The 21,444-nt window shown below is 54.4% G+C and overlaps 1 protein-coding gene across 1 annotated transcript; it reads right to left on the reverse strand.

Annotated features, from left to right (window-relative positions):
- Positions 1–5,067: 5,067 nt before the first annotated feature.
- LOC102452587 (olfactory receptor 10A7-like) lies at positions 5,068–6,021 on the reverse strand. The gene has a single exon (XM_006130626.3). The coding sequence runs from the start codon at positions 6,019–6,021 to the stop codon at positions 5,068–5,070; it is 954 nt and encodes a 317-aa protein (XP_006130688.2).
- Positions 6,022–21,444: the final 15,423 nt, after the last annotated feature.

Consider the following 21,444-nt stretch of genomic DNA (forward strand, 5'->3'; position numbering starts at 1 on the left):
CGCGCTCGGGCAGTGACCAGAACTGAACTGCCAGCTTCCCAGCCCAACCCCCGTGGGCCGGCTGCTCCGCCAGCGGGAGGCACCACAGCCGGGGCCCCTGCCCCAGGGATGCGCAGCAGCTGGTTGGGACTTACACTGGGGTTAAGATTTTAAGACGTGTCGGGTTTGGATGCCCAGGGCCCATTCAAATTGCCCCCTGTGAACTCTTTGCCTTCTTGCTTTAATCATCTGTGCGGCTCCCTGGCTCCGGCCGCCCGACAGCGCTCCGCAGGGTGCGGGTCCAGGCCAGTGCGAGTCTCTCACGCCGCGGCCCCCAAACGGAACGGCCCAAGATCCAGGCGAGAAGGAGGGAGCCCCCCACACACATGGGAGGGGAGCCGCTGCTCAGATCCCTTCTCCCCACAGGCAGAATGGGAAGTCGGGACACTGCCCTCCGACGCAGCAAAGAGGAATCCAACCTCTGGGCTACACGAGACAAGGGAGGGCGCCCGCCTCCTGTAGGGCGTTCGCCAAGGCTCAGAGCTTCTCCAATGACATGCCCAGCTTGAGCTCCAGTGGCCTGGCGTTTCCAGGAGGGAAATCGAGGCAGCCCTCCAGCCGCTGCCGGTGAAGGGAGGATTACGGCCCCGGGTGCTCCGGGTGCACGGCTGGGCTTTCAGGACAAGCCAGGTCTAATAACGCCAATGGCAGGATACTGAGAGGAGTTTCAGGGGCTAGAAGAAAGGCAGGCAGAAGGGAACATGCCCCCGACTGCCCCCCCCCCCTCCCCATCCAGTAGGACTCGGGCTCCTGGCTCGGTGCCTCTCGAGGCAAATAAAACTCTGCGTGCTCTGTCGGGAGAGTCTGGACAAGCCGTAGGTTTGAGTCGGGAGGGGGGAGCTGGTGTAACTGCCCCTCCAGCACAGCTTGCTGGCCACGGCAGCTGAGTCGGGAGCAGCCTCGCCGGGGCTGTGCACTGCGGGAGAGCCGGGACGCTGCCGAGGGCTCAGCCACGCCAGTGCAATCCCGGCTGTCCCTGCTCTCAGAACCTCGGGGCGGTCCCATGGAGAAATGAGTGGGCTGGCCCAGCCCCGCCACGGAAAGCTCACTGCATGGAGCTAGGGGTGTGGCCGGGGCATGCTGCAATCACCCTTGTTTTCAGTTAAGACCCAGAGGCCTAACTGCAGTGCCCCCGCCACCCATGGGATGTATCCGTGAGGTCGAGTCTTTGCTTAGTTACACCCCAGCTATTCAAACCCCCCTCCCAGGGGGTCGTCTAGGTCCTGGGGAAATTCAGCCGGGCTGGCTACCCCGCGTGCTGGAAGCCATCCCGGTGCTGGCAGGTTGGTGACCCGAGCCCGTTTCACGCCAGAGCCTGCCTGCTCCTAGGAGCCGGGCGGGACGTGCGACGCCAGGTGGCCGGGCTTTGCTGGCTGCTGTTCGACCTGACTCGCCCCGTGAGGTTGTTTTGCGCCCGTCACCCTTAGGCAGGGCAGCCGCGAGGCCCAGCCAGGGATGTCAGCGCCTCCGGGGCGGCTGACCAACCAGGCAGCACGGCTGGAGCACAAGCACCTCTGATAACCAGGCACGTTTCTTTGCAGAGACCCTCAAACGCCTGATGCTTTGGGCGTGGCATGTCTCAAAGAAGCCAAAGGGAGTTGGGTGCCTCTGGAAGTCACTGATTTACGCTCCTAACTCCCACAGGCCCCCTTTAAACCCAACCGCATGCTGGGTTTATGCGCAGCGTCCTCAGAAAAGCAGCGAGGACGGTTTGAGAGGCCTTGACGGGGCGTCTGGGCAGCAGGCTGGTTTCTGGTCCTCTGGCGCACAGACCAAAGCCCCCCTCGCTGGTGCCCAAGCTCAGAAGCCGGGGGGGGGGGGGGTGCCACGTGAGAACTCAGTAGTCGCGACGCACCTAAGAGCAGGGCCTGTCCACCCAGCAAAGTCCCCGCCCCGTGAGCCAGGGTCTGAACACACCGCAGGCCTGCATCCCCAGCAACAGCGTGAAACAAAGCATCCCCAGCCAGCCATGGCGGCACCGGAGAGTCTCTAGCACACAGGTTCTGGCTTCCAAAGCTTCTCTTTCCAGCACCCCTACTTGCTGCTGCTCGGCTCGCTGCACTTTGGCCAATGAACGGCCGCTTGATTAAAGGACAGACCCAGCCGAGTGCTCGGCACAGCAGGGATCTGGGACCGGGCCCATACGCTGGGGGCGTGGGGCCTTTGGGGACAGCCAATCGGTGAGTGCTGTGAGTGGCTGGTGGCCAGGGACTGGACGCGCCAGGGAGATGCTCAAAGGGCTGTTGATTCTGTCACTAAGCTACAGTGACCACAGGGCCTGCAGAGGCCTTGGGGGAGCTTGTGTGACCCACGGCCGGTGCTCCCTTTACGCTGAGCGCTTGGGCAGCCGCCCAGGGGAGTTGAATGCCACCCAGCTGATTAGCAGGGTGCCCAGCACCAGCACCAGCTGGCAACATTTGTTTCTGTTGGTGGCACACACGGATGGGAAACAATTAGAGGGACCATTGGCCACCTCCCCGTGGCAGGCACAGACGCGTGGCAGGAGGGTGGCAGCGATCTCCGGCCCGAGAGGAGTCACAATCCGGCTACAAAAGGAATTGGGAAGGACGCGACCCATCGGAGAACTCCTGGCTGTCCTGGAGCAGGGACCTCGTCCAAGTGGAACTTCCAGAGGCCAACCGGCGGAGCGGGCACCCCAGCCCACGGTCCCATGCCCCCTGGGAATGCTCGTCTGCTCTCTGTCCAATGCGGAAAAGCAAGGTACCGGCACGGCGGAGCGGGCACCCCAGCCCACGGTCCCATGCCCCTGGGAATGCTCGTCTGCTCTCTGTCCAATGCGGAAAAGCAAGGTACCGGCACGGCGGAGCGGGCACCCCAGCCCACGGTCCCATGCCCCCTGGGAATGCTCGTCTGCTCTCTGTCCAATGCAGAAAAGCAAGGTACCGGCACGGCGGAGCGGGCACCCCAGCCCACGGTCCCATGCCCCCTGGGAATGCTCGTCTGCTCTCTGTCCAATGCGGAAAAGCAAGGTACCGGCACGGCGGAGCGGGCACCCCAGCCCACGGTCCCATGCCCCCTGGGAATGCTCGTCTGCTCTCTGTCCAATGCGGAAAAGCAAGGTACCGGCACGGCGGAGCGGGCACCCCAGCCCACGGTCCCATGCCCCCTGGGAATGCTCGTCTGCTCTCTGTCCAATGCGGAAAAGCAAGGTACCGGCACGGCGGAGCGGGCACCCCAGCCCACGGTCCCATGCCCCCTGGGAATGCTCGTCTGCTCTCTGTCCAATGTGGAAAAGCAAGGTACCGGCACGGGGGAGCGGGGCTCTCCCAGACGAGGTGCCGGCCCGGCCCGGCCTCGCGCGGCAGCCAGACTTGGAAAAGGAGCCGCAAAGCCCTGCACTTTGGAAGAAGCGGCTGCCCAAGCTGGCAAGGCGCCCTCCGGTTCCCACGTCCCTCTCCCTCCTGCCCGGGTCGCTCCCAGCCTGCCGGCCCTGCCAGCGCTGCGAGAGCTCCAGCGAGCCGCACAGCCCATTTCCAAACTGGGCTCTTGCTCCGAAGCCCACGAAGGGGCCGCAGTTACCGTTGCTGCCCTGCGACTTCTGAGCAAGCACATGGATTTCTAAGGTGAAAGCAGAGCAAAACAGCCAAGGGCCTGCACACGGGCTGATCCCACAATCCAGGCCCCACCCCGGCTCCGGCCTCGGGCTCTGGCAGGGCTGAGCCCTTCAAGTCCCACAACAGGGTTTCTTCGGTGGTTACAAGCTCACGGCTGCCTCGCACTTCACTTTCTCCTGTACACGGCTTAGGCCGTTGAGCCAGAGGCTTGGAAAAGGGGACGGCCGGGCAGGGACCTCTCCTCAGGTACGTCTTCTAAAGGCTGCCTTTGTGCATAACCAGAGGTGGGGGATTCAGTCACCTTCGCCTCCAGGCTCCCAGGAGAACCACTTCGGTGCCAAAGGCCTGTTCCTGCCTGGTACATTTGTCCAATACAATCCTTTCGCGGGGCTCTCGGCAAGAGACAGAATCCTCAAAACTGACATAACTGAGTGAATGGTGAAAGATGAGCCAGGCAAATAGGCTGACCCGGGAATAGGGTTGCTTCTCCATAAACCTTACACGAAAGAAACCAAACAGAGAAATCTGGAGGGGTGCTCTGTTATGGCACAGCTAATTCAATGCTTTAGGTCTGAAAACTAGAAGAAAATGTTATCGGAAACCAAATAGACTATAGCCAGTTTTCATTAAAACCTAGCAAATAAGAACAGTTTATAAGGATGAAGAAGAAAATACACTTGATGGAATTCCCATTTTAAAAAATTTACTAAAAAACTTGAACAGAAATATTTCAGCAATCCCTTTTTAAAGAAATCTGACAAAATAACTTCATAAAAATAACACTGTTTAAAAAAAATGCAATCATTGAGATGAAGCATGATCATTTTCCTTTTATTTTACCAAAAAAAATTGAGTTAAGGACCCGAGCCTCACTGGGCCAATCTGCTAATAATACAAAAACAATACAATGGACCCTCCCCCCCCCAGCCCCGGAAAGGCATTGAAACTCTGCCAAGGTTGACACTGCCGGCTTTATCATGCCTACAATGCTGGGTTTAACTGCCTCCCGAGGTTTGCCATGGTCAGCAAGTGCCCGATTTTACAGCACTAGAGGAGTAAGCATATGCCCTGCCCTGACATGTTATATCTGTCACATTGCTGGATCTGTGCATTGTCCAGTCTTACAGCTTTGACACGTTGCATACTTCCCTCATTGTGCTGGCTATGCTATGAAATGCATGGTATTCAGTCACCCACACAAGCTATTGATCGTTTACATTTTGTATATTCTACTGTTTCTCTATGAAAATTATGCATGAATGATGCAGGCACAGGAAGAAGAAATCCTCAATGAAAAGTACAGAGAGGTCAATGACTTTTAGCCTGTGAATGTATCCAAATGCTACATACTTCCCTGCCTCTCCAGGAGACCTGGAGAACTTTACAACTTCTCAAAGCTGCATGGAAGACAACACTGTTTCCCCACTCCCAAATCTGGCCAAGCACACAAGCATCAACCCAAAGAGGTTGCCTGAGGGAACAGCTTCCAGCCTGTTGATTTCCTGAGAGCACTTTTTATCTCCTTGTTCCTCAGGCTGTAAATAACAGGGTTAAATGTTGGCGTCAGCACCGTGTATACCAGGGAAAGGAACCTGTCATGGCCCTGGGATTGCACCGAAGTGGGCTGCATGTAGATAAGAATTGCGCTACCATAGAAGAGGGAAACCACGAGGAGGTGTGAGGAGCAGGTGGAGAAGGCTTTGTGTCTGCCCTCAGCCGAGGGCATCTTCAGGATGGTGGAGATGATCAGGCTGTAGGACAAGAGGATGAGCAAAAACGGGACCAGGATAAGAAGCACCGTGAGGATCGTAACGGCAGCTTCGTACTGGTGGGTGTCGGTGGTGGCCAGTCCCAACACAGGGAGGATGTCACAGAAGAAATGGCTGATTCTGTTAGGCCCACAGAAGGGCATTGTAAATATTGACACAGTTTGGCTGAAAGCTGCCAAGGTACCAATGGTCCATGCACCGCCCGCCAGCTGAGCACAGAGCCGCTGGTTCACAATGAGGGCGTACTGCAAGGGGCAGCAGATGGCCACGTAGCGGTCGTAGGCCATGGCGGAGAGCAGGCAGCACTCCGTGATGCCGAAGAACAGGAAGAAGCACATCTGAGCCCCGCAGCCCAGGAAGGAGATGGTCTGGGACTCCGAGAGCAGGTTCACCAGCAGCTTGGGCAGGGTGACGGAGGTGTAGCAGACCTCCAGGAAGGACAGGTTCCGGAGGAAGAAGTACATGGGGGTGTGGAGGGCCGGGTGAGCCGCTGTGACCAGAACGATCAGTGTGTTCCCTACCACTGCAAACACATAGAAGGCGAGCACCAGCACGAAGAGTGGGACTTGCAGTGCCCGGAAATCGGAGAATCCCAATAGCTCGATCTCAGTCACACAGCTCTGGTTGCCCTTCCCCATGTCTGCAGCAGCTGTTCGGGCCGCCCCGGGACCTGCAAACAAAGGGGAGGCTTTGCTAACATCAGACGCCCTCCTCAGACAATACGGACATAGTAGCGGTCAGGGACGGGCTTTCATAGACTCATAGGGTTGGAAGAAGCCACAGGAGGCATCAAGTCCAACACCCAGCCCAAAACAGGACCAATCCCAACTCAACCATCCCAGCCAGGGCTTGGTCAAGCCCGGACTTAACCACCTCCAAGGATGGAGATTCCACCCCTCCCTCCTTAACCCATCCCAGCACTTCCCCACCCGCCTAGGGAAATAGTTTTTCCTAATATCCAACCTAGACCCTCCCCACTGCAACTTGAGACCATTGCTCCTCGTTCTGCTCCCCCCAAGACCAGCCTCTCTCCAGTCTCTCTGGAACCCCCCTTCTGGAAGTTGAAGGCTGCTACCAAATCCCCCCTCGCTCTTCTCTTCAGACTAAACAAGCCCAAATCCCTCAGCCTCTCCTCATACATCATGTGCTCTGCCCCCGAATCATTTTGGTCGCCTCCGCTAGACCCTCTCCAATGAGTCCACATCCTTTCTGTAGTGGGGGGCCCAGAACTGGACACAACACTCCAGGCTACGTCTAGACTGGCAGGATTTTCCGCAAATGCTTTTAACGGAAAAGAGTGTCTAGACTGGCACAGACTCTTTTCCACAAAAGCACTTTTGGCGGAAAAGCTTCCATGCCAATCTAGACGCGCTTTTGCGCAAAAAAAACCCAATCGCCATTTTTGTGATTGGGGCTTTTTTGCGCAAAACAAATCTGAGCTGTCTACACTGATTTCTACATGAGCTCGTCAGTGTTCTTGTGGAAATTCAAGCGGCCAGTGGAGACAGCTGGCAAGTGTTTCCACACAAGCAGCTGCTTTTGCGGAAAAACTTGCCAGTCTAGACAGAGCCCCCAGATGTGTCCTCCCCAGAGCTGAATAAAAGGGAATAATCACTTCTGTGGATCTGCTGGCAACGCTCCTCCTAATGCCCCCCAATGTGGCTACAAGGGCAGCCTGGTGAGACATGTCCAGCTTCTCACCCACGGGAATCCCCAGGGCCTTGTCTGCTGAACTGCTGCTTGGCCAGTGGGTCCCCAGCCTGTACCACTGCTCGGGATTCTTCCCTCGCAAGGACAGGACTCCGCGCTTGTCCGTGTGGAGCAGAGGCTCAGCACTGTCGGGCAGACACTTGCTCCCTCGATAGGGGGTTCCCTCCCCGCAGTAAACCTCCCGCAGAGAGGCGGCAGTGAATGGACAGACGAATTCTATTGTCCTAGCTGAGTCTAGAGCAGAAATCGGGCCGTTGGCCCAAGCGCTGTGGGGGAAGTTCAAATCCCACTTGATAGCTCTTGCGTCTTTAAGCACCTAAACACCTTGGCCAATATGACCCCAATCTCCTAAAGCAGCAGGCGCTTTTGAAAGTATTTCCCTCCCGCTGATCAGTGCAGACACACTCTCCAGAAACCATCCTGCCTCCTCTTGCCCAGAGGTCTGGTTCTGAAAGCTTTGCCAGGGGGACGGAAGAGAGTTTCTCTCCTACCTCGGGAAGGAAAACTCTTGCTCAGCCCGGGGTGGGGACAGGGACTGCAAGTCCTTGTGCCGAGTACACAAGAGCTTTTCAACCCTCTCTCTAGAACCTCAGGAGAGTCGAGGGCCCCTCCAGACCAGGAGACCTGTCCCCACAGGCTGCCACAGAGATAGTTAACAGCACTTCTCTCTGTTCTCTGAACTTTTAATGGGAGCCGGGAGGAAGATTTGCAAAAGTTCCTGAGGGATTTAGGAGCACAAGTCCTCCTGAAAGTCCCTTTAGCGCTGGGGGTGCTGGGCTGAGATAGCCTTGGGTGTCTGAATTATCCATCCACAGAGCACTGCCTTACGGGGGAGCTGAGGTCAGCATGAGTCCCCTCCGTACTGAAGAAGCCTCGTGGGGTTCACCCTCCCAATGTCTCTGCCCTTCGCTGTTGCACCGGGGTAATTTGGCCCACTGCGCCTTGTTAGCCATACCTGTCACACTAGCAAGCAATGTTTGTGTTAATTAACACCCCAAAGGTGCCTCTACCTCACTGTCAACAATCTACCACTGCTGGGCTCTATGGGCAGCGAGAGAGTCTCCCCGTCCATACGAGGCGTCTTGGGTTTCACTGATGCCTCTGCTCTCTGAACCCCAGAAATCCCATTTATCCAGAACTGGCGAGCTCAGGGCTTTGGGGCGCGGGTTCCTACATTGCCAAAGTGGCCTGGGGCCACCAGTCCCATTGCCCATGAGTGGGCATCGCGACGTCACTGAACAAACCCACCGGTCACCTCCAAGCGCCAGAGTGACCCTCGGTGACACTGACACTGGACAGAAGCACCTCCCAGTCCCATTGCCCGTGAGTGGGCATCGCGATTGCACGTCACTGAACAAACCCACCCGTCACCTCCAAGCGCCAGAGTGACCCTCGGTGACACTGACACTGGACAGAAGCACCTCCCAGTGGCTGACAGCTTGGTCCCCTTGGGACAGATCTTTAAGTCACCAAAACATCCTGGCAGCTGCCACAGGCCAAGGACCTGGGCCTTCCACCACCCGGACTCCTCCCGACCCTCACCTGGGGGGCTTCCCGTCCTGTGGGCTGCTGGGAAACAGGCATAACCTACCTGTCAATAGGGCACCTGGACTTTCAGTGGCAGGGTGATCCCTGGAGCCTTTTATCTGCGGAACAGGCTATGCCGGTGGAGAGAAGCCAGTGCTGAACGGAGCGGGCAAGGCCGAGATTGCTTGCCTCGCCACATTTTAACGGGCAGTGTGATGCTGTAAGCTTGTACTAAAGTGGGAATTTTAAAAGAATAAAAATATAGAAAAGCTTTAGAAATAGAGGAAAATACGGTGTTTGGGCACAGCTTTGTGTGAGAGTGGAGTTTGATGCAGATGCGTAAGACCATGGTAATACAGGAATGAAGTCTCTCTCTGCCACAAACTACGCTGTCACTAATTACATCATTACTTTATTGTGTTTGTTTTGAAGGTACCGTTAAGCACATGGTACAAAAGATTACTTTTGCAGAAATGTAAAAAGCGTTAAAAGGGTAGATGAAGAAAAGAGCATTTAAGAGTTGAGTTATTTTAAATTAAATTTAGTTGGTACAGATAAATAATAAAGGCAGGTAAAGAGATGAGCATTTAGTTACTTTAAATCAAAATATTAAATAAAAGAGAAAACATGAAAGAAAAATGGGGAATTGGAAAGTTTTATAACATGGAGCTGGTTTACTAAACACATGGTAAAGTCTTTCGAGCAAAGACTTATATAAAGTTGACTGAGAGAAGCATTTAGAAAAGCTGTAAATATTAAATATTAGGAAATGTATCCAGCGTTGCCCAATAGTGCCAGGCAAAGCACTACTCCAAATGTCTCCATTTTAGCTCTTTTCTGCAAGGTGTATGGGGAAGCAATCGTGTTCCAGATTCATCCTGTTGGGGTCATCTCCCAACACACCTGTTAATGCTGTTGTAAAAAAAGCAAACATGATTCTGGGCTGCATCACACTGCTGACTCATCTTCCGCTTGTGGTCCACTATAACCTCTAGACCCTTTCTGCCGTACTTCTTCCCAGACAGTCGCTTCCCATTCTGTATGTGGGAAACTGATTGTTCCTTCCTAAGTGGAGCACTTTGCATTTGTCTTTATTAAACTTCATCTTGTTTACCTCAGACCATTTCTCCAGTTTGTCCAGGTCATTTTGAATTATGAGCCTATCCTCCAGATTAGTCACAACCCCTCCCAGCTTGGTATCATCTGCAAACTTAATAAGCGTACTTTCTATGCCAATATCTAAATCGTTGATGAAGATATTGAACAGAGCCGGTCCCAAAACAGACCCCTGCAGAACCCCACTAGTTATACCTTTCCAGCAGGATTGTGAACCATTAATAACTACTCTCTGAGTATGGTTCTCCAGCCAGTTATGCACCCATCTTTTAGATGCGCCATCTAAGTTGTATTTGCCTAATTTATTGATAAGAATATCATGTGAGACCATATCAAACGCCTTACTAAAGTCTAGGTATACCACAACCACCGCTTCTCCCTTTCCCACAAGACTCGTTATCCTATTAAAGAAAGCTATCAGATTGGTTTGACATGATTTGTTCTTTACAAATCCATGCTGGCTGTTCACTATTACCTTGCCACTTTCCAAGTGTTTACAGATGATTTCCTTAATTACTTGCTCCATTATCTTCCCTGGCACAGAAGTTAAACTAACTGGTCTGTAGTTTCCTGGGTTGTTCTTATTTCCCTTTTTATAAATGGGCTCTAGATTTGCCCTTTTCCAGTCTTCTGGAATCTCTCCTGTCTCCCATAATTTTCCAAAGATGATAGCTAGAGGCTCAGAGACCTCCTCTATCAGTCCCTTGAGTATTCTAGGATGCATTTCATCAGGCCCTGGTGACTTACAAGCATCTTCAGGGGGGACAATTTGAAGCTGCATGCTGTTAGCACGCTGGGAGCCAATGGATCAGAGAGAAGGCGGTTGCTTTGTTCCCTACTTTCTAACAAACCTCATGGAAAGCCATAATAAGCCTTAAAGGAATAAATGTTTTAAAAGACAAACCAATCTGAAGAAGCATTTCTTCATTTAACACTTTTACAGGTGTGTGCCGATAAAATATGAGCCAGCAGAAACACCCCCGGTTTTCAGTAGCAGCCCACTTAAAGTCCCCTTCTGTAAACTAGCAGCTCAGAGAGAAGTTTGTTTCTTCCCCCACCTTTTAACAAGTGCAAGTGAAAGTTATATTCAGTTCTGAAAAGGCATCCACGCTTTAAAAGACAAGCCTAGCTGAAGATACATTTAGCGCTTTTACATGTGCATGTCAATATTTGCATGCAGAAACACCCAAGGGGTAAAACCACAGAGAACGAGTTTGTAAAAGTAACTTATAGTTTTCCCCTATGTTTTTGGGGGAGGACAGTTGGAAGCAGCATGCTTCTCCAGCAAAGCCATTGTTAGCATGCTCATAAAGTTAAAGGAGATTTCAAAGCCTTCTTATTGCACCATCCGGCCCTGTTCCATCAAAGGCTCGTTCACATGCACATCTGCCAGCAAAGCCCCTCTGCCATGAGCATTGGCCAGACCAGACTCTGTCTACCCAAAAGAATAAATGGGCACAAACCAGACACCAAGTATGGCAACATACAAACATCAGTGAGGAAGCACTTTAAACTCTTTGCTCTCACAGTTTCTAACTTGCAAGTTGCCATTCTCAGGCAAAAAAACACTTCAAAATCCAGATGAAAGGTGAAACTGCTGAGCTGGAGTCCTGAGGGAATGTGACGCCACCCAAAGAGGTTTAAATAGACACGTGGAACGGCTCTTTCGTTCCACGAAGGAATTTCCTCTTCAGGTGCTCTCACTGTGGGAGATGAGCCACCCCCATCTGATTTCGTTAGTGCTGACGTCACACTCCCAGCTCTCTATCCCTGCCTTTTCTTCCTCTCTCTTCAAGCAGCTGAAGAAGTGAGTTGTGTCTCACAAAAGCTTACGCCAGGCGTGACAATAAAACAGCAGTGGTTCACCGGGGTTAACCCTGGTGGGCTCCTGCCTCTGCCTGTACCTGCAGAGGTGCAGGTAAATATAATCTCGGCTCCCATTGGCCAGGAACAGCAATCCTCAGCCAATAGGAGTGTGAGCCCCATACCTGTGGAGGTGCAGGTAAATACAGCAGTGGGGGGCCCACCAGGGGCTAACCCTGGCAGACGGGATCGAGCCCACGGATTTCCCACACGGCTTAGTGTTAGTGTTTAAGGTGCCCCTGGACTCCTTGTTGTTATTGTTTTATAATAGTCTAAAAGAAGAAGAAGAAAATATTTTGGGGTGCTAGTAATATGCTTAGCAGGTTATTTTTGAACCAGCACTTTGGTTTAAAAAACAATTTAGTTGCCATTAAACAAAGCTACAGCTGTGAAATGAATTAATGGGGACATGGGTGCAGATCTGAACGCCTGCACACGGATGTTAATAAATACAACACCATTTACATTTGTTTTGGTTTTATGAATTGCTTCAATACACTCAATATATAAAAGAACTTTTTTTTACAATTAAAGTTTAAAGAACTAACCTCTGAAGCAGCATGCCACAGGCCACTTTTCCTTGAAAAAAATAACTCTGAACACACCCTCTTTTATTTTTTGGAGAGCCCCAAACCATTTTTCCACAGAAAACAGGGCATTGAAATCAAAGAAATGTTGCTGGCACCAGACTTTTCCCATTACAGGGAGAGAGAATATGGTGAGAGAAATTCCCAGTGTGTTTGCCACCATGGTATTGTGTGTTACGTTTAGTCCAAAGTGAATAGCCTTTTCTTTTAAATAGGGTGGTGCCTTTTCCCTTGCCATACCAGATTCTGCACTAGAACTTTTAAATATTGGAGAGCTGCTATGTACTACACAGCTATGGGTCTTTTGAAAGAAATGGTTCGAAGGGTTGTTTTTTTTTAATCTAGAACAAGATGGAAGTCAGAATCAACAGATGGGTTTTCCAGAGGTCGCAGAAGAAGGAATGAGTTGTTTTCCTGATCTGTGTTCGAAATAACTGTTGTTGGAATCTGTGTACAGGTTTTTCCCGAGGGGTTGTGGTTGTGGGTCGACATGTATTGGGCGGTTAAGTTTGCTGCTGTCAGTAAAAATGAAGTTTCCTTTGCCCCCAAGGCCATGTCTACACTAGGAAATGATTTCAAATGTACTAAGTTTGACTTATGAACTCCCAATTTAACCAGTTCACTAGTGTGTCCTCACTATGGGGAAGCATTAAAATCAGTCCGAGGCAGGCTCCGTTAATGCGGCCGCACTTCCTCAGACTCAGAGCCCCAGCAAGCCCTGGGGAGCTGCAGGAGACATACGTCTACACAGCAGCGTTACTTCGGAATAACTGACGCTATTCTGAAATAATGTCATGCGAGTCTACACAGCAAGCCATCATTTCGAAATAATGTCGAGCTGGAGGACTTCCTCCGACTCCTGTAACCCTCCATTCACGAGGAGTAAGGGAAGGCAAAGGGAGAACACTCCTCCTTCCACTTCCTGCGGTGCAGACAGCGCCAAATTCAGCTATTTCGACTTGAGCTCCGCAGTTAGGGTATGTCTGCAAACCTCGTTTCATGAGGCACAAGGGATCGGTCGACAAAGGCTTTCCTTGCTCACCGATCCGCGTCTTGACTGCCGCGTTGTGCCGACGATCAGCTGAGCCGGCACAACGTGGCGGCCATTTTTATTCTAATGAAGCGGGGGATATTTAAATCCCCACTTCATTGACTGTCGGTATGTCTAATTTACATGCCTCTGTTGGCATGTAGTCTAGACATACCCCTGATGTAGCTGAAGATGCGTCGCTTCATTCAACTTTTGTCCTGCCATGTAAACGTGCCCCTCAGAGGCCAACAGGTTTGGATTAGCAGCACCAGAGCATCCACACCACCATGATTTTGGAATTAGCTTTACTCCTCGTGAAAAGCAGGAGTCCAGAATTCAAATTCCACAGCCCGTTGTCCTGGAATAACAGGCTTGGTAATAACGGAGGGTGGAGGGGGGTATTTCAGCCTAACGTCCTAGTGTAGACCAGGGCCAAGCCTTTCCTGTAAAGAAGTTTTGCTGGCAGTGGCTAAGACTTTTGGGGGGTGCTGCACCTGTGTGGTGTAAGCAGGAATAGCACTTCACGACTTGTATTGGAACAGTTTTTCAGCGCCGGTACTATACTAAAAATTGGGGCGGGTTGGGTGTAAAAGCTTTTGAAATACACGTAGGGGGGACGTGTTAGTAAAAAGGACACTCTGAACACCCCCAAATTCCTCACAACCCAGAAAAAGGAGGGAATTAGCTTGCTTAGGAACTGGTGAAAAATCCACTAGGCCCCTGAGTAGCTATAAAGCCAGCGGGATGAAGGGCTTCAGAAAGTGTGATGCTGTGCCTTGGTTTCCCCAAAGGGGGCTGGGGGGTGTGGGTTGGTCCAGATGAGAGCTGTGAACGGCATTTGGGAAGCAGCTTCATAGGAGCTCGGAAATTCAACCACAGTTAAGTGCCTGACTCCAGCCAAATGATGAATGACAGGTCCCCATGCTTGACGATCCCGGCCACGGAGCCATGGCTCAAAGCTCCGCAGGTGCTAAACAGCTCAGGAAGCTGGCCTGTGGGGGGCCACAGATTTCCCGGAGCATCAGGACTCCAGCCCCGTGTCCGTTGGGCTCGGGGAGTCACAGGTTCCAGGCTGCTCTGTGACCGAGTCTGGAGTCTGTATGGCACCAGACGGAGGCCCCACTGGGGAGGTGACGGGTTTCCCAAGGCAGCCACTGTGCTTAACCTTACCAGACTAACGGGAACCCTGTGTCCCGATGGGTTAGTGGAGACTGACAGCTCAGCCTTAGACTCTGGGGCCGTTCCTCAGCTGTGCCCATCAGCCATTGCACCGCTGGGTCCCTGGGCCAGAGCCAGCCGGCATGACCCAGACATGGCGACCCGGGATCCCCTTTTGGCATGGCTCAGTGCTAGCTCCTTGGCATCACTGCATCCCTGCGTGCACTCGGACACCCTGCTGCTCAGGAGCATTTCCCTTAGGGTATGTCTACACTTGCAGCCTATTTCGGAATAGGGCTGCAGATGTAGGCATTCGGAATTGCAAATCAAGCCCGGGATTTATATATCCCAAGCTTGATTTGCATCTTCCCGGCCGGGTGCCACTTTTTGAAATTGACAAGCCCGAATAACTGCCCGCGTCTACACGCAGCAGTGAAACGGGCGTTCGAAATAAAGCCCTATTTCGAACTACCTGTTGTTCCTCCTGCAATGTGGTTTAATGGTGTGACGTAGTGGGGGTACCTGGCTGGTTTCTATGCTGCTGGCTCTGGGGTAACCCCCACTGGCTGCAGTTGGTACCACGGCCCAGCAAAACAGGATGAGTCATTATGCAAAGGGTGTCTCAACCTGTCTGACCAGCCATCCCCCATGGAGAGGAACAAAGGAAGGTGGATGCTACCCTGGCTGGGGGGCAGGGCTGGAGGAGAGTGAGTTAGTTTCTGTCTGGGAGCATGGAGGAAGCAGCCTCAGCAAAGGCTGGGGGGGTTTAGAAGCCGAGACCCCTGCCCCATCTCAAGGGGGACTGAGGCATCCTAGGCCTGCCCTGTAACCTGATGACGTCTGTGCTGGGCTGTATGCTGGAGAAGCAATAAGCCACCTCTATTCTACTGGCTGGGGGAGTCTGTTCGTGCCATTTGGGGGTGCAGGAGACGGGGGACCCCAACGCGCCATCACAAATGGGTAGTTCAATTTAGGGGCTTTATTTCGAACGCCCGTTTCACTGCTGCGTGTAGACGCGGGCAGTTATTCTGAGCTTGTCAATTTCAAAAAATGGCACCTGGCCGGGAAGATGCAAATCAAGCTTTGGATATTTAAATCCCGGGCTTGATTTGCAATTCCGAATGCCTACCTTTGCAGCCCTATTCCGAAATAGGCTGCAAGTGTAGACATACCCTAAGAGTCAGTCTGGGGGGGGAGGGGCAGCTGTGTTAGTCTGTTACTGCCAAGGCAAAGGGCGGTCCTGTGGCACCTTAGGGTATGTCTACACTACGTGCTTACTTGGGAGTAATGACTCCCACAATAACTCCAAGGAGCACGGCCGCGCTGCAGGGAAGCCTCGGAATGGGTCCGAGGCAGCTCCCTAATGTGGCTGTGCTATCCCGATTTGGAGTAATGGCTGAGTGGCCCTGGGGGGAGCTATATTGAGATGGCCGCACTGGAGCGTCCACGCGACCGCTATTGCGAACTAGCCATTTCCAAACAGGCCTTTTGTTTCGTGAAATGCGGGTTTATTATTCCAGAATAAGAAGCCGTTTTTTTCCGAAATAATGGGCTTGTCGTGTGGCTGCTCATCTTGCTATTTCGAAACACGTGAGTTACCTCAAAGTAACTCCCCAGTGCAGAGAGACTAGCCTTGGAGACTAACCAAATTATAGAGAGAGTATCGCGAGAGTTCAGGGCAAACCCCACTTCCTCAGATGGGCTGGAGAGGACTAACAGGAACCAGAGGGTATTTCTACACTAGCTCGTTAGTTCGAGCTAGGTAGGCAAATGAGGGCAACCGGAGTTGCAAATGAAGCCTGGGATTTAAATATCCCGGGCTTCATTTGCATGTGCCCGGGCGCCGCCATTTTTAAATCCCCCTTTGTCCGAACTAACTGTTACAAGGAGAAACAGTTAATTCGAACTAAGGAGTTAGTTCAAATTAATGATTAACTGCCGCGTCTAGCCGCGAGCAGTGAGTTCGGACTAAGGGGGATTTAAAAATGGCGGCGCCCGGGAACATGCAAATGAAGCCCAGGATATTTAAATCCCGGGCTTCATTTGCAACTCCGCTTGCCCTCATTTGCCTACCTAGCTCGAACTAACGAGCTAGTGTAGACATACCCAGAATTTGTAACAGAAACAGAAGGGAGGAAGATACCTGTCAGCTGTAGGGCCGGTGCTAAGGAAGCTGGCTGGAAGTGTCCCACGCTTAGCTTTTGATGTCAAAATGAGGGGAAGCTGACAGACAGACAGACAGACACACAACCTTATCCCCACTGAGATGGGCAGCCAGACTCCCACAGGCCCCGGTTCACCAGGACTGGCATCGACCTGCTGGTGAATTCACCAAGCAAAGGCCAATCGGAGCAGGTGCCTGGCACCCGGCGCTGGCCGGCAGCCCTGGGGACTGGCAAACTGGGGCGGGCGGAACGGGTAAGACCAGAGCTGATTTCAGGGAAATTCAGGTTGCTTCTTGTGGTCGCCAGAGGGCAGCCGAGGCTAGGGCCAGAGACGGCAGCCACGTTCTAGGATCCAGCAGAGGCCCTGAGCTCTGTCAAATGTAAGCAGCCCCATGGCCCTGCCAAGAAACACGTCTGATTCTAACCAAAAGGAGAAGAGGAAAATAGAACTAACAAAGTTTTCTATTTGCGTCTCAGCCAGCACACAGGCGAGGCTGCGGCTAGAGCTAGGCATTCGTTTGTGTCTAGAGGCCCCTCCTAAGCTCAGGCCCTACCTGTCGCTTGGATAAATCCAGCCCTGGCTGAGACCGCAGAGCACAGCCGGGAGGCAGCTGGGGTGCGGACACTGGAGGGAGCCCAGGGGAGAGCAGCAAACCCGAGCGAAGGCTTCGAAAACTGGACGAACGGTTACAGAAACCCGGCCGGGGGGACCTGCTTGCTCTGCAAACACGCCAGGGGCCCCCGCAGGCAGGACAAGACTCCATCTGCAGCCCAGGAGATGGATTTGAGGCACAATGCGGCAGCGCTCAGGGCCGCCAGGCGGGACAAGCGCATCTCGGGGCTGGGCTCCCCTGCCTGGCTTGCAGCGGGAGGGGCCGTGAACTACCCGTTGCCTGTTCATACCCCTTTCTGGGTGCGTCGCCAGGCAGCGCAGCCGGCTCCGGGCTCCTGCCGCGGGGGACGGAGCCGGGGCGAGGTCTGAGCGAGGACGCAGGCCCAGACGCATCCCCGAGGCCGGAGCCCTGCGCGGCGTGGACATGTTCCCACGTGTTAGCCAGGCTTCCGGGGCAGCACGGCCGCTTCAGCCCTCGGGAACCCCAAGTCCCCACGCCCCGGTTTCCAATGCTGCCGCAGACCAGGCTCCAGACACGCGCAGCCCCCTGGGGACTCAGGCCCGAGGCGCCCAAGACAGGCTTGTAATGGTGAGCGGGAACTGGCCCAGACCCATCAAAGAGCCAAGGCCCTTTGGCCACAGGACCGTGCCCCGGCAGACTGGCCCAGTAGGGCCCTGCAGGACCAACGGAGACTCCTGCTCTGCCCAGCGGGTTTCCATCTGATTTGTGTCTGACACTTTTCCCAAAGGAGTCTGGAGTCCCAGGGTCCCCCTGCCTCCGGGATCCGTGGGTCTGCCCCTGCTGGCTTTAGCCCCGACCACCGGAGAGGAGCCGGGAGCAGCCGGGCAGGGAGGGACTGCAGCATGCCGGCGTCTCCAGACGTTACTGGCTGGGCTGCACCGCGCAAGGATGGCCACAGCCACGTAGGGCGAGTGCCAATGACGGGGCGGGTCAGGGGGCTCCATGTGCCGCACGTCCCCTTGCGGCTGTGAGGATTGTGCTGGGGGGGGCAGCAGGCAGAGAGCCGGCAGCTTTCAGCGGCTTGGGGAGGCTCAGCAGGGCCTGCGCTAGGGTCCCGCTGGGCTGCAGGACATGGGACGCCCAGAGGAGCGTGGCAGGATGGACCCAGCCCAAGGGCCAGAGTTTGCCCACCGCTGTGTAATCTACATACCTAATGGGTGTGGCCTATTTGAAACCCAGGAAGTGGGTCCAATTCTAAAAGCCCCTCCCCCAGCCTTGAAGGAGGGACGACTGGACCTGGGGTTCAACTAAATACTTGGGACAAATAATGAAAAACACGGTCGGAGGTGCAGGTCACAGGGTCAGAACAAGGGAGCCGGACGGGGACACCGAGCAGAGAGCCCCGGCCAGCGCCCACCGCTCCTCAAAGCTGTCGATGGAGCCAGGGGACGCCGCCCAGAGGAGCTCTGCCCGGATCCGTGACCCTAGGAATGAACGGAAATAGGCCCCACAGTCGCACGGAACCCCCTCCTCCTGGGGTTACAGACGGCAGCTTTCGCCAAGGCCAGGAGGTGGTGACGAGGAGGTCCCGCGACTTTGTGGGGCCACGGATGGGGTGTGCATAAATGAAAAGGTGAGGGGAAAAGTGCAGCCAGAACCTCAGTCAGGGTATGTCTACACTACAAAGTTAGTTCAAACTAGCGGACGTTAGTTCGAACTAACTTTCATAGGCGCTACACTAGCGCTCCGTTCGACTTTAATTCGAACTAGCGGAGCGCTTAGTTCGAACTAGGTAAACCTCATTCCACGAGGATTAAGCCTAGTTCGAATTTACTAGTTCAAATTAAGGGGTGTGTAGACCCTTAATTCGAACTAGTGGGAGGCTAGCCCTCCCCAGGTTTCCCTGGTGGCCACTCTGGCCAACACCAGGGAAACTCGTCTGCCCCCTTCCCAGCCCCGGACCCCTTAAAGGGGCACAGGCTGGCTATGGTGCCTGTGCCAGGTGCAAGCCTGCCAGCACCCAGCCAGCAGACCCTGCACCTGGCACGGCTCGAGCCAGCCACCCGATGCCCCCCAGCCCTCCCCCTCTTCCCGGGACCAGGCTGGCGGCTCCTGGGAGCTTGCCCGGGACTGCAAGAGGCGGGCACCCGCCTGGGCTAGTGCAGACATCGTGGACCTCGTCCACGATCTCTGCACTAGGCACAGGAAAGTGGCCGGCTAGGGCAGGAGAGCTGCCAGCCTGGCCACCCAGGAGCAGGAGTGCATGAAAATCAAGGGGGTCCACTGAGACCCCCGACCCTGAGCTTACAATGGCCGTCCTGGGTCAGACCAAAGGTCCATCTAGCCCAGTAGCCTGTCTGCCGACAGCGGCCAACCCTAGGGACCCTGGAGGGGATGGACCGAAGACAGTGACCAAGCCATTTGTCTCGTGCCATCCCTCTCCAGCCTTCCACAAACCTTGGCCAGGGACACCACTCCTACCCCCTGGCTAATACCACTCCATGGACCCAACCTCCATGACTTTATCTCACTTCTCTTTAAACTCTGTTCTAGTTGTAGCCTTCACAGCCTCCTGCAGCAAGGAGTTCCACAGGTTGACTCTTTGCTTTGTGAAGAAGAACTTTCTGTTACTAGTTTGAAGCCTGCTACCCATTCCTTTCCTTTGGTGTCCTCTAGTCCTTCTTTATGGGAACTAATGAAGAACTTTTCTGTATGCACCCTCTCCACCCAACTCCTGCTTCTAGAGACCTCTATCCTGTCCCCCCTCCGTCTCCTCTTTTCTAAGCTGAAAAGTCCCAGTCTCTGTAGCCTCTCTTCATCTGGGACCTGTTCCCAACCCCTGATCATTGTAGTTGCCCTCCCGTCTCCCAGCCTCTCTCTTCCCCTCTCCCACCTCCTTTTCCCAGTCTCCCCCAGTTTTGTTCAATAAAGAGAGTTTCTATTTTTGAACACAATTGTCCTTTATTTTGTACATCAATAAGAAGGGGGGCTAGGGAAGGGTAAGTGGAAGGAGGTGAGGGAGGAATGGGGCACGAGCCCCTGATGGGGAGGACTGGGCTGGCTCTGCGGGCTTCTGGGGGTGGAACCTCTCCTGCAGCCCCCCGATTGCCCCCTCTCCCCAGATGGCAGCCTGCGGCAAGTGCAGCCGGGCTGATGGCCAAGTGCTGTGATGTGCCCAGTGTGGGTACTCCGGGCACTCCAAGCCAGGACTGCTTTGCAAGCGGGGAACCCCTGAGAACTGTCTGTCCGGGGTGGGGGTCGGGTCCCTTTAAGCGCAGCCCTCGGCTAGCCTGAGGCAGCAGCTCCACGCTCTAAGTCCTCCTCTGATGCCCTGCCGGCACTGCTTCCGGCCAGCCTTAAGCCCGGTTCAGGGTCTACTTAATGTGGACGCACTAGTTCGAATTAGCAAAACGCTAATTCGAACTAGTTTTTTAGTCTGGATCCGTTAATTCGAATTAGCGCTGTGGTGTAGACAGACCCTGAGAGGTTCTGGAGGAGCCGGAATAGGGGCTGCAAACTGGCGCGTTCAAGGTAAACGTGCGCCAGGTTCTCCCTCCCGCCACAGAAAGGGCAGGTGCCCGGGATGGGGGTGAACCGCGCCAGGTACACGCCCGTGCTCACGGCTCCATGAAGGAGCCGCCAACCGATGTCCCCGATGGACCGCGGGATTAAGGTGGAATATCCGCTCCCTGTCTGCCCACCTCCCCTCCCTGTGTGGCTGAAACCCAAGCGCCTGGGGCTCCCCCGGCTCTGTCCTCGGCACCCCAGCGCCACCCCCTCTTCTCTCACGGGAGACAGCCCCCATGGCACCAGCTTTGCTCTGCTTTTCCCAAGCACGGCAGGGTCTTTCACCTCCATTCTCTCCCTCAAGGCAGCCCCATCTCAGCATTGGGCTAGGGCCCCTGTGTAACCCACGGCAGCCACGTCTCAGCATTGGGCTAGGGCCCCTGTATAGCCCCCCGGCAGCCACGTCTCAGCGCTGGGCTACGGGCCCCTGTATAACCCCCCGGCAGCCACGTCTCAGCATTGGGCTAGGGCCCCTGAATAACCCCCCGGCAGCCACGTCTCAGCGCTGGGCTAGGGCCCCTGTATAACCCCCCGGCAGCCACGTCTCAGCGCTGGGCTAGGGCCCCTGTATAACCCCCGGCAGCCACGTCTCAGCCCTGGGCTAGGGGCCCCTGAATAACCCCCCGGCAGCCACGTCTCAGCGCTGGGCTACGGGCCCCTGTATAACCCCCCGGCAGCCACGTCTCAGCATTGGGCTAGGGCCCCTGTGTAACCCCCCGGCAGCCACGTCTCAGCGCTGGGCTACGGGCCCCTGTATAACCCC

Source organism: Pelodiscus sinensis, chromosome 30 (genome assembly GCF_052426305.1).
Source record: "Pelodiscus sinensis isolate ZL-2025 chromosome 30, ASM5242630v1, whole genome shotgun sequence".
NCBI classification, from domain to species: domain Eukaryota; kingdom Metazoa; phylum Chordata; order Testudines; family Trionychidae; genus Pelodiscus; species Pelodiscus sinensis.

Excerpts from the sequence above, each read along its gene's own strand:
- LOC102452587 (XM_006130626.3), bottom strand. The coding sequence starts at position 6,021 with ATGGGGAAGGGCAACCAGAGCTGTGTGACTGAGATCGAGCTATTGGGA.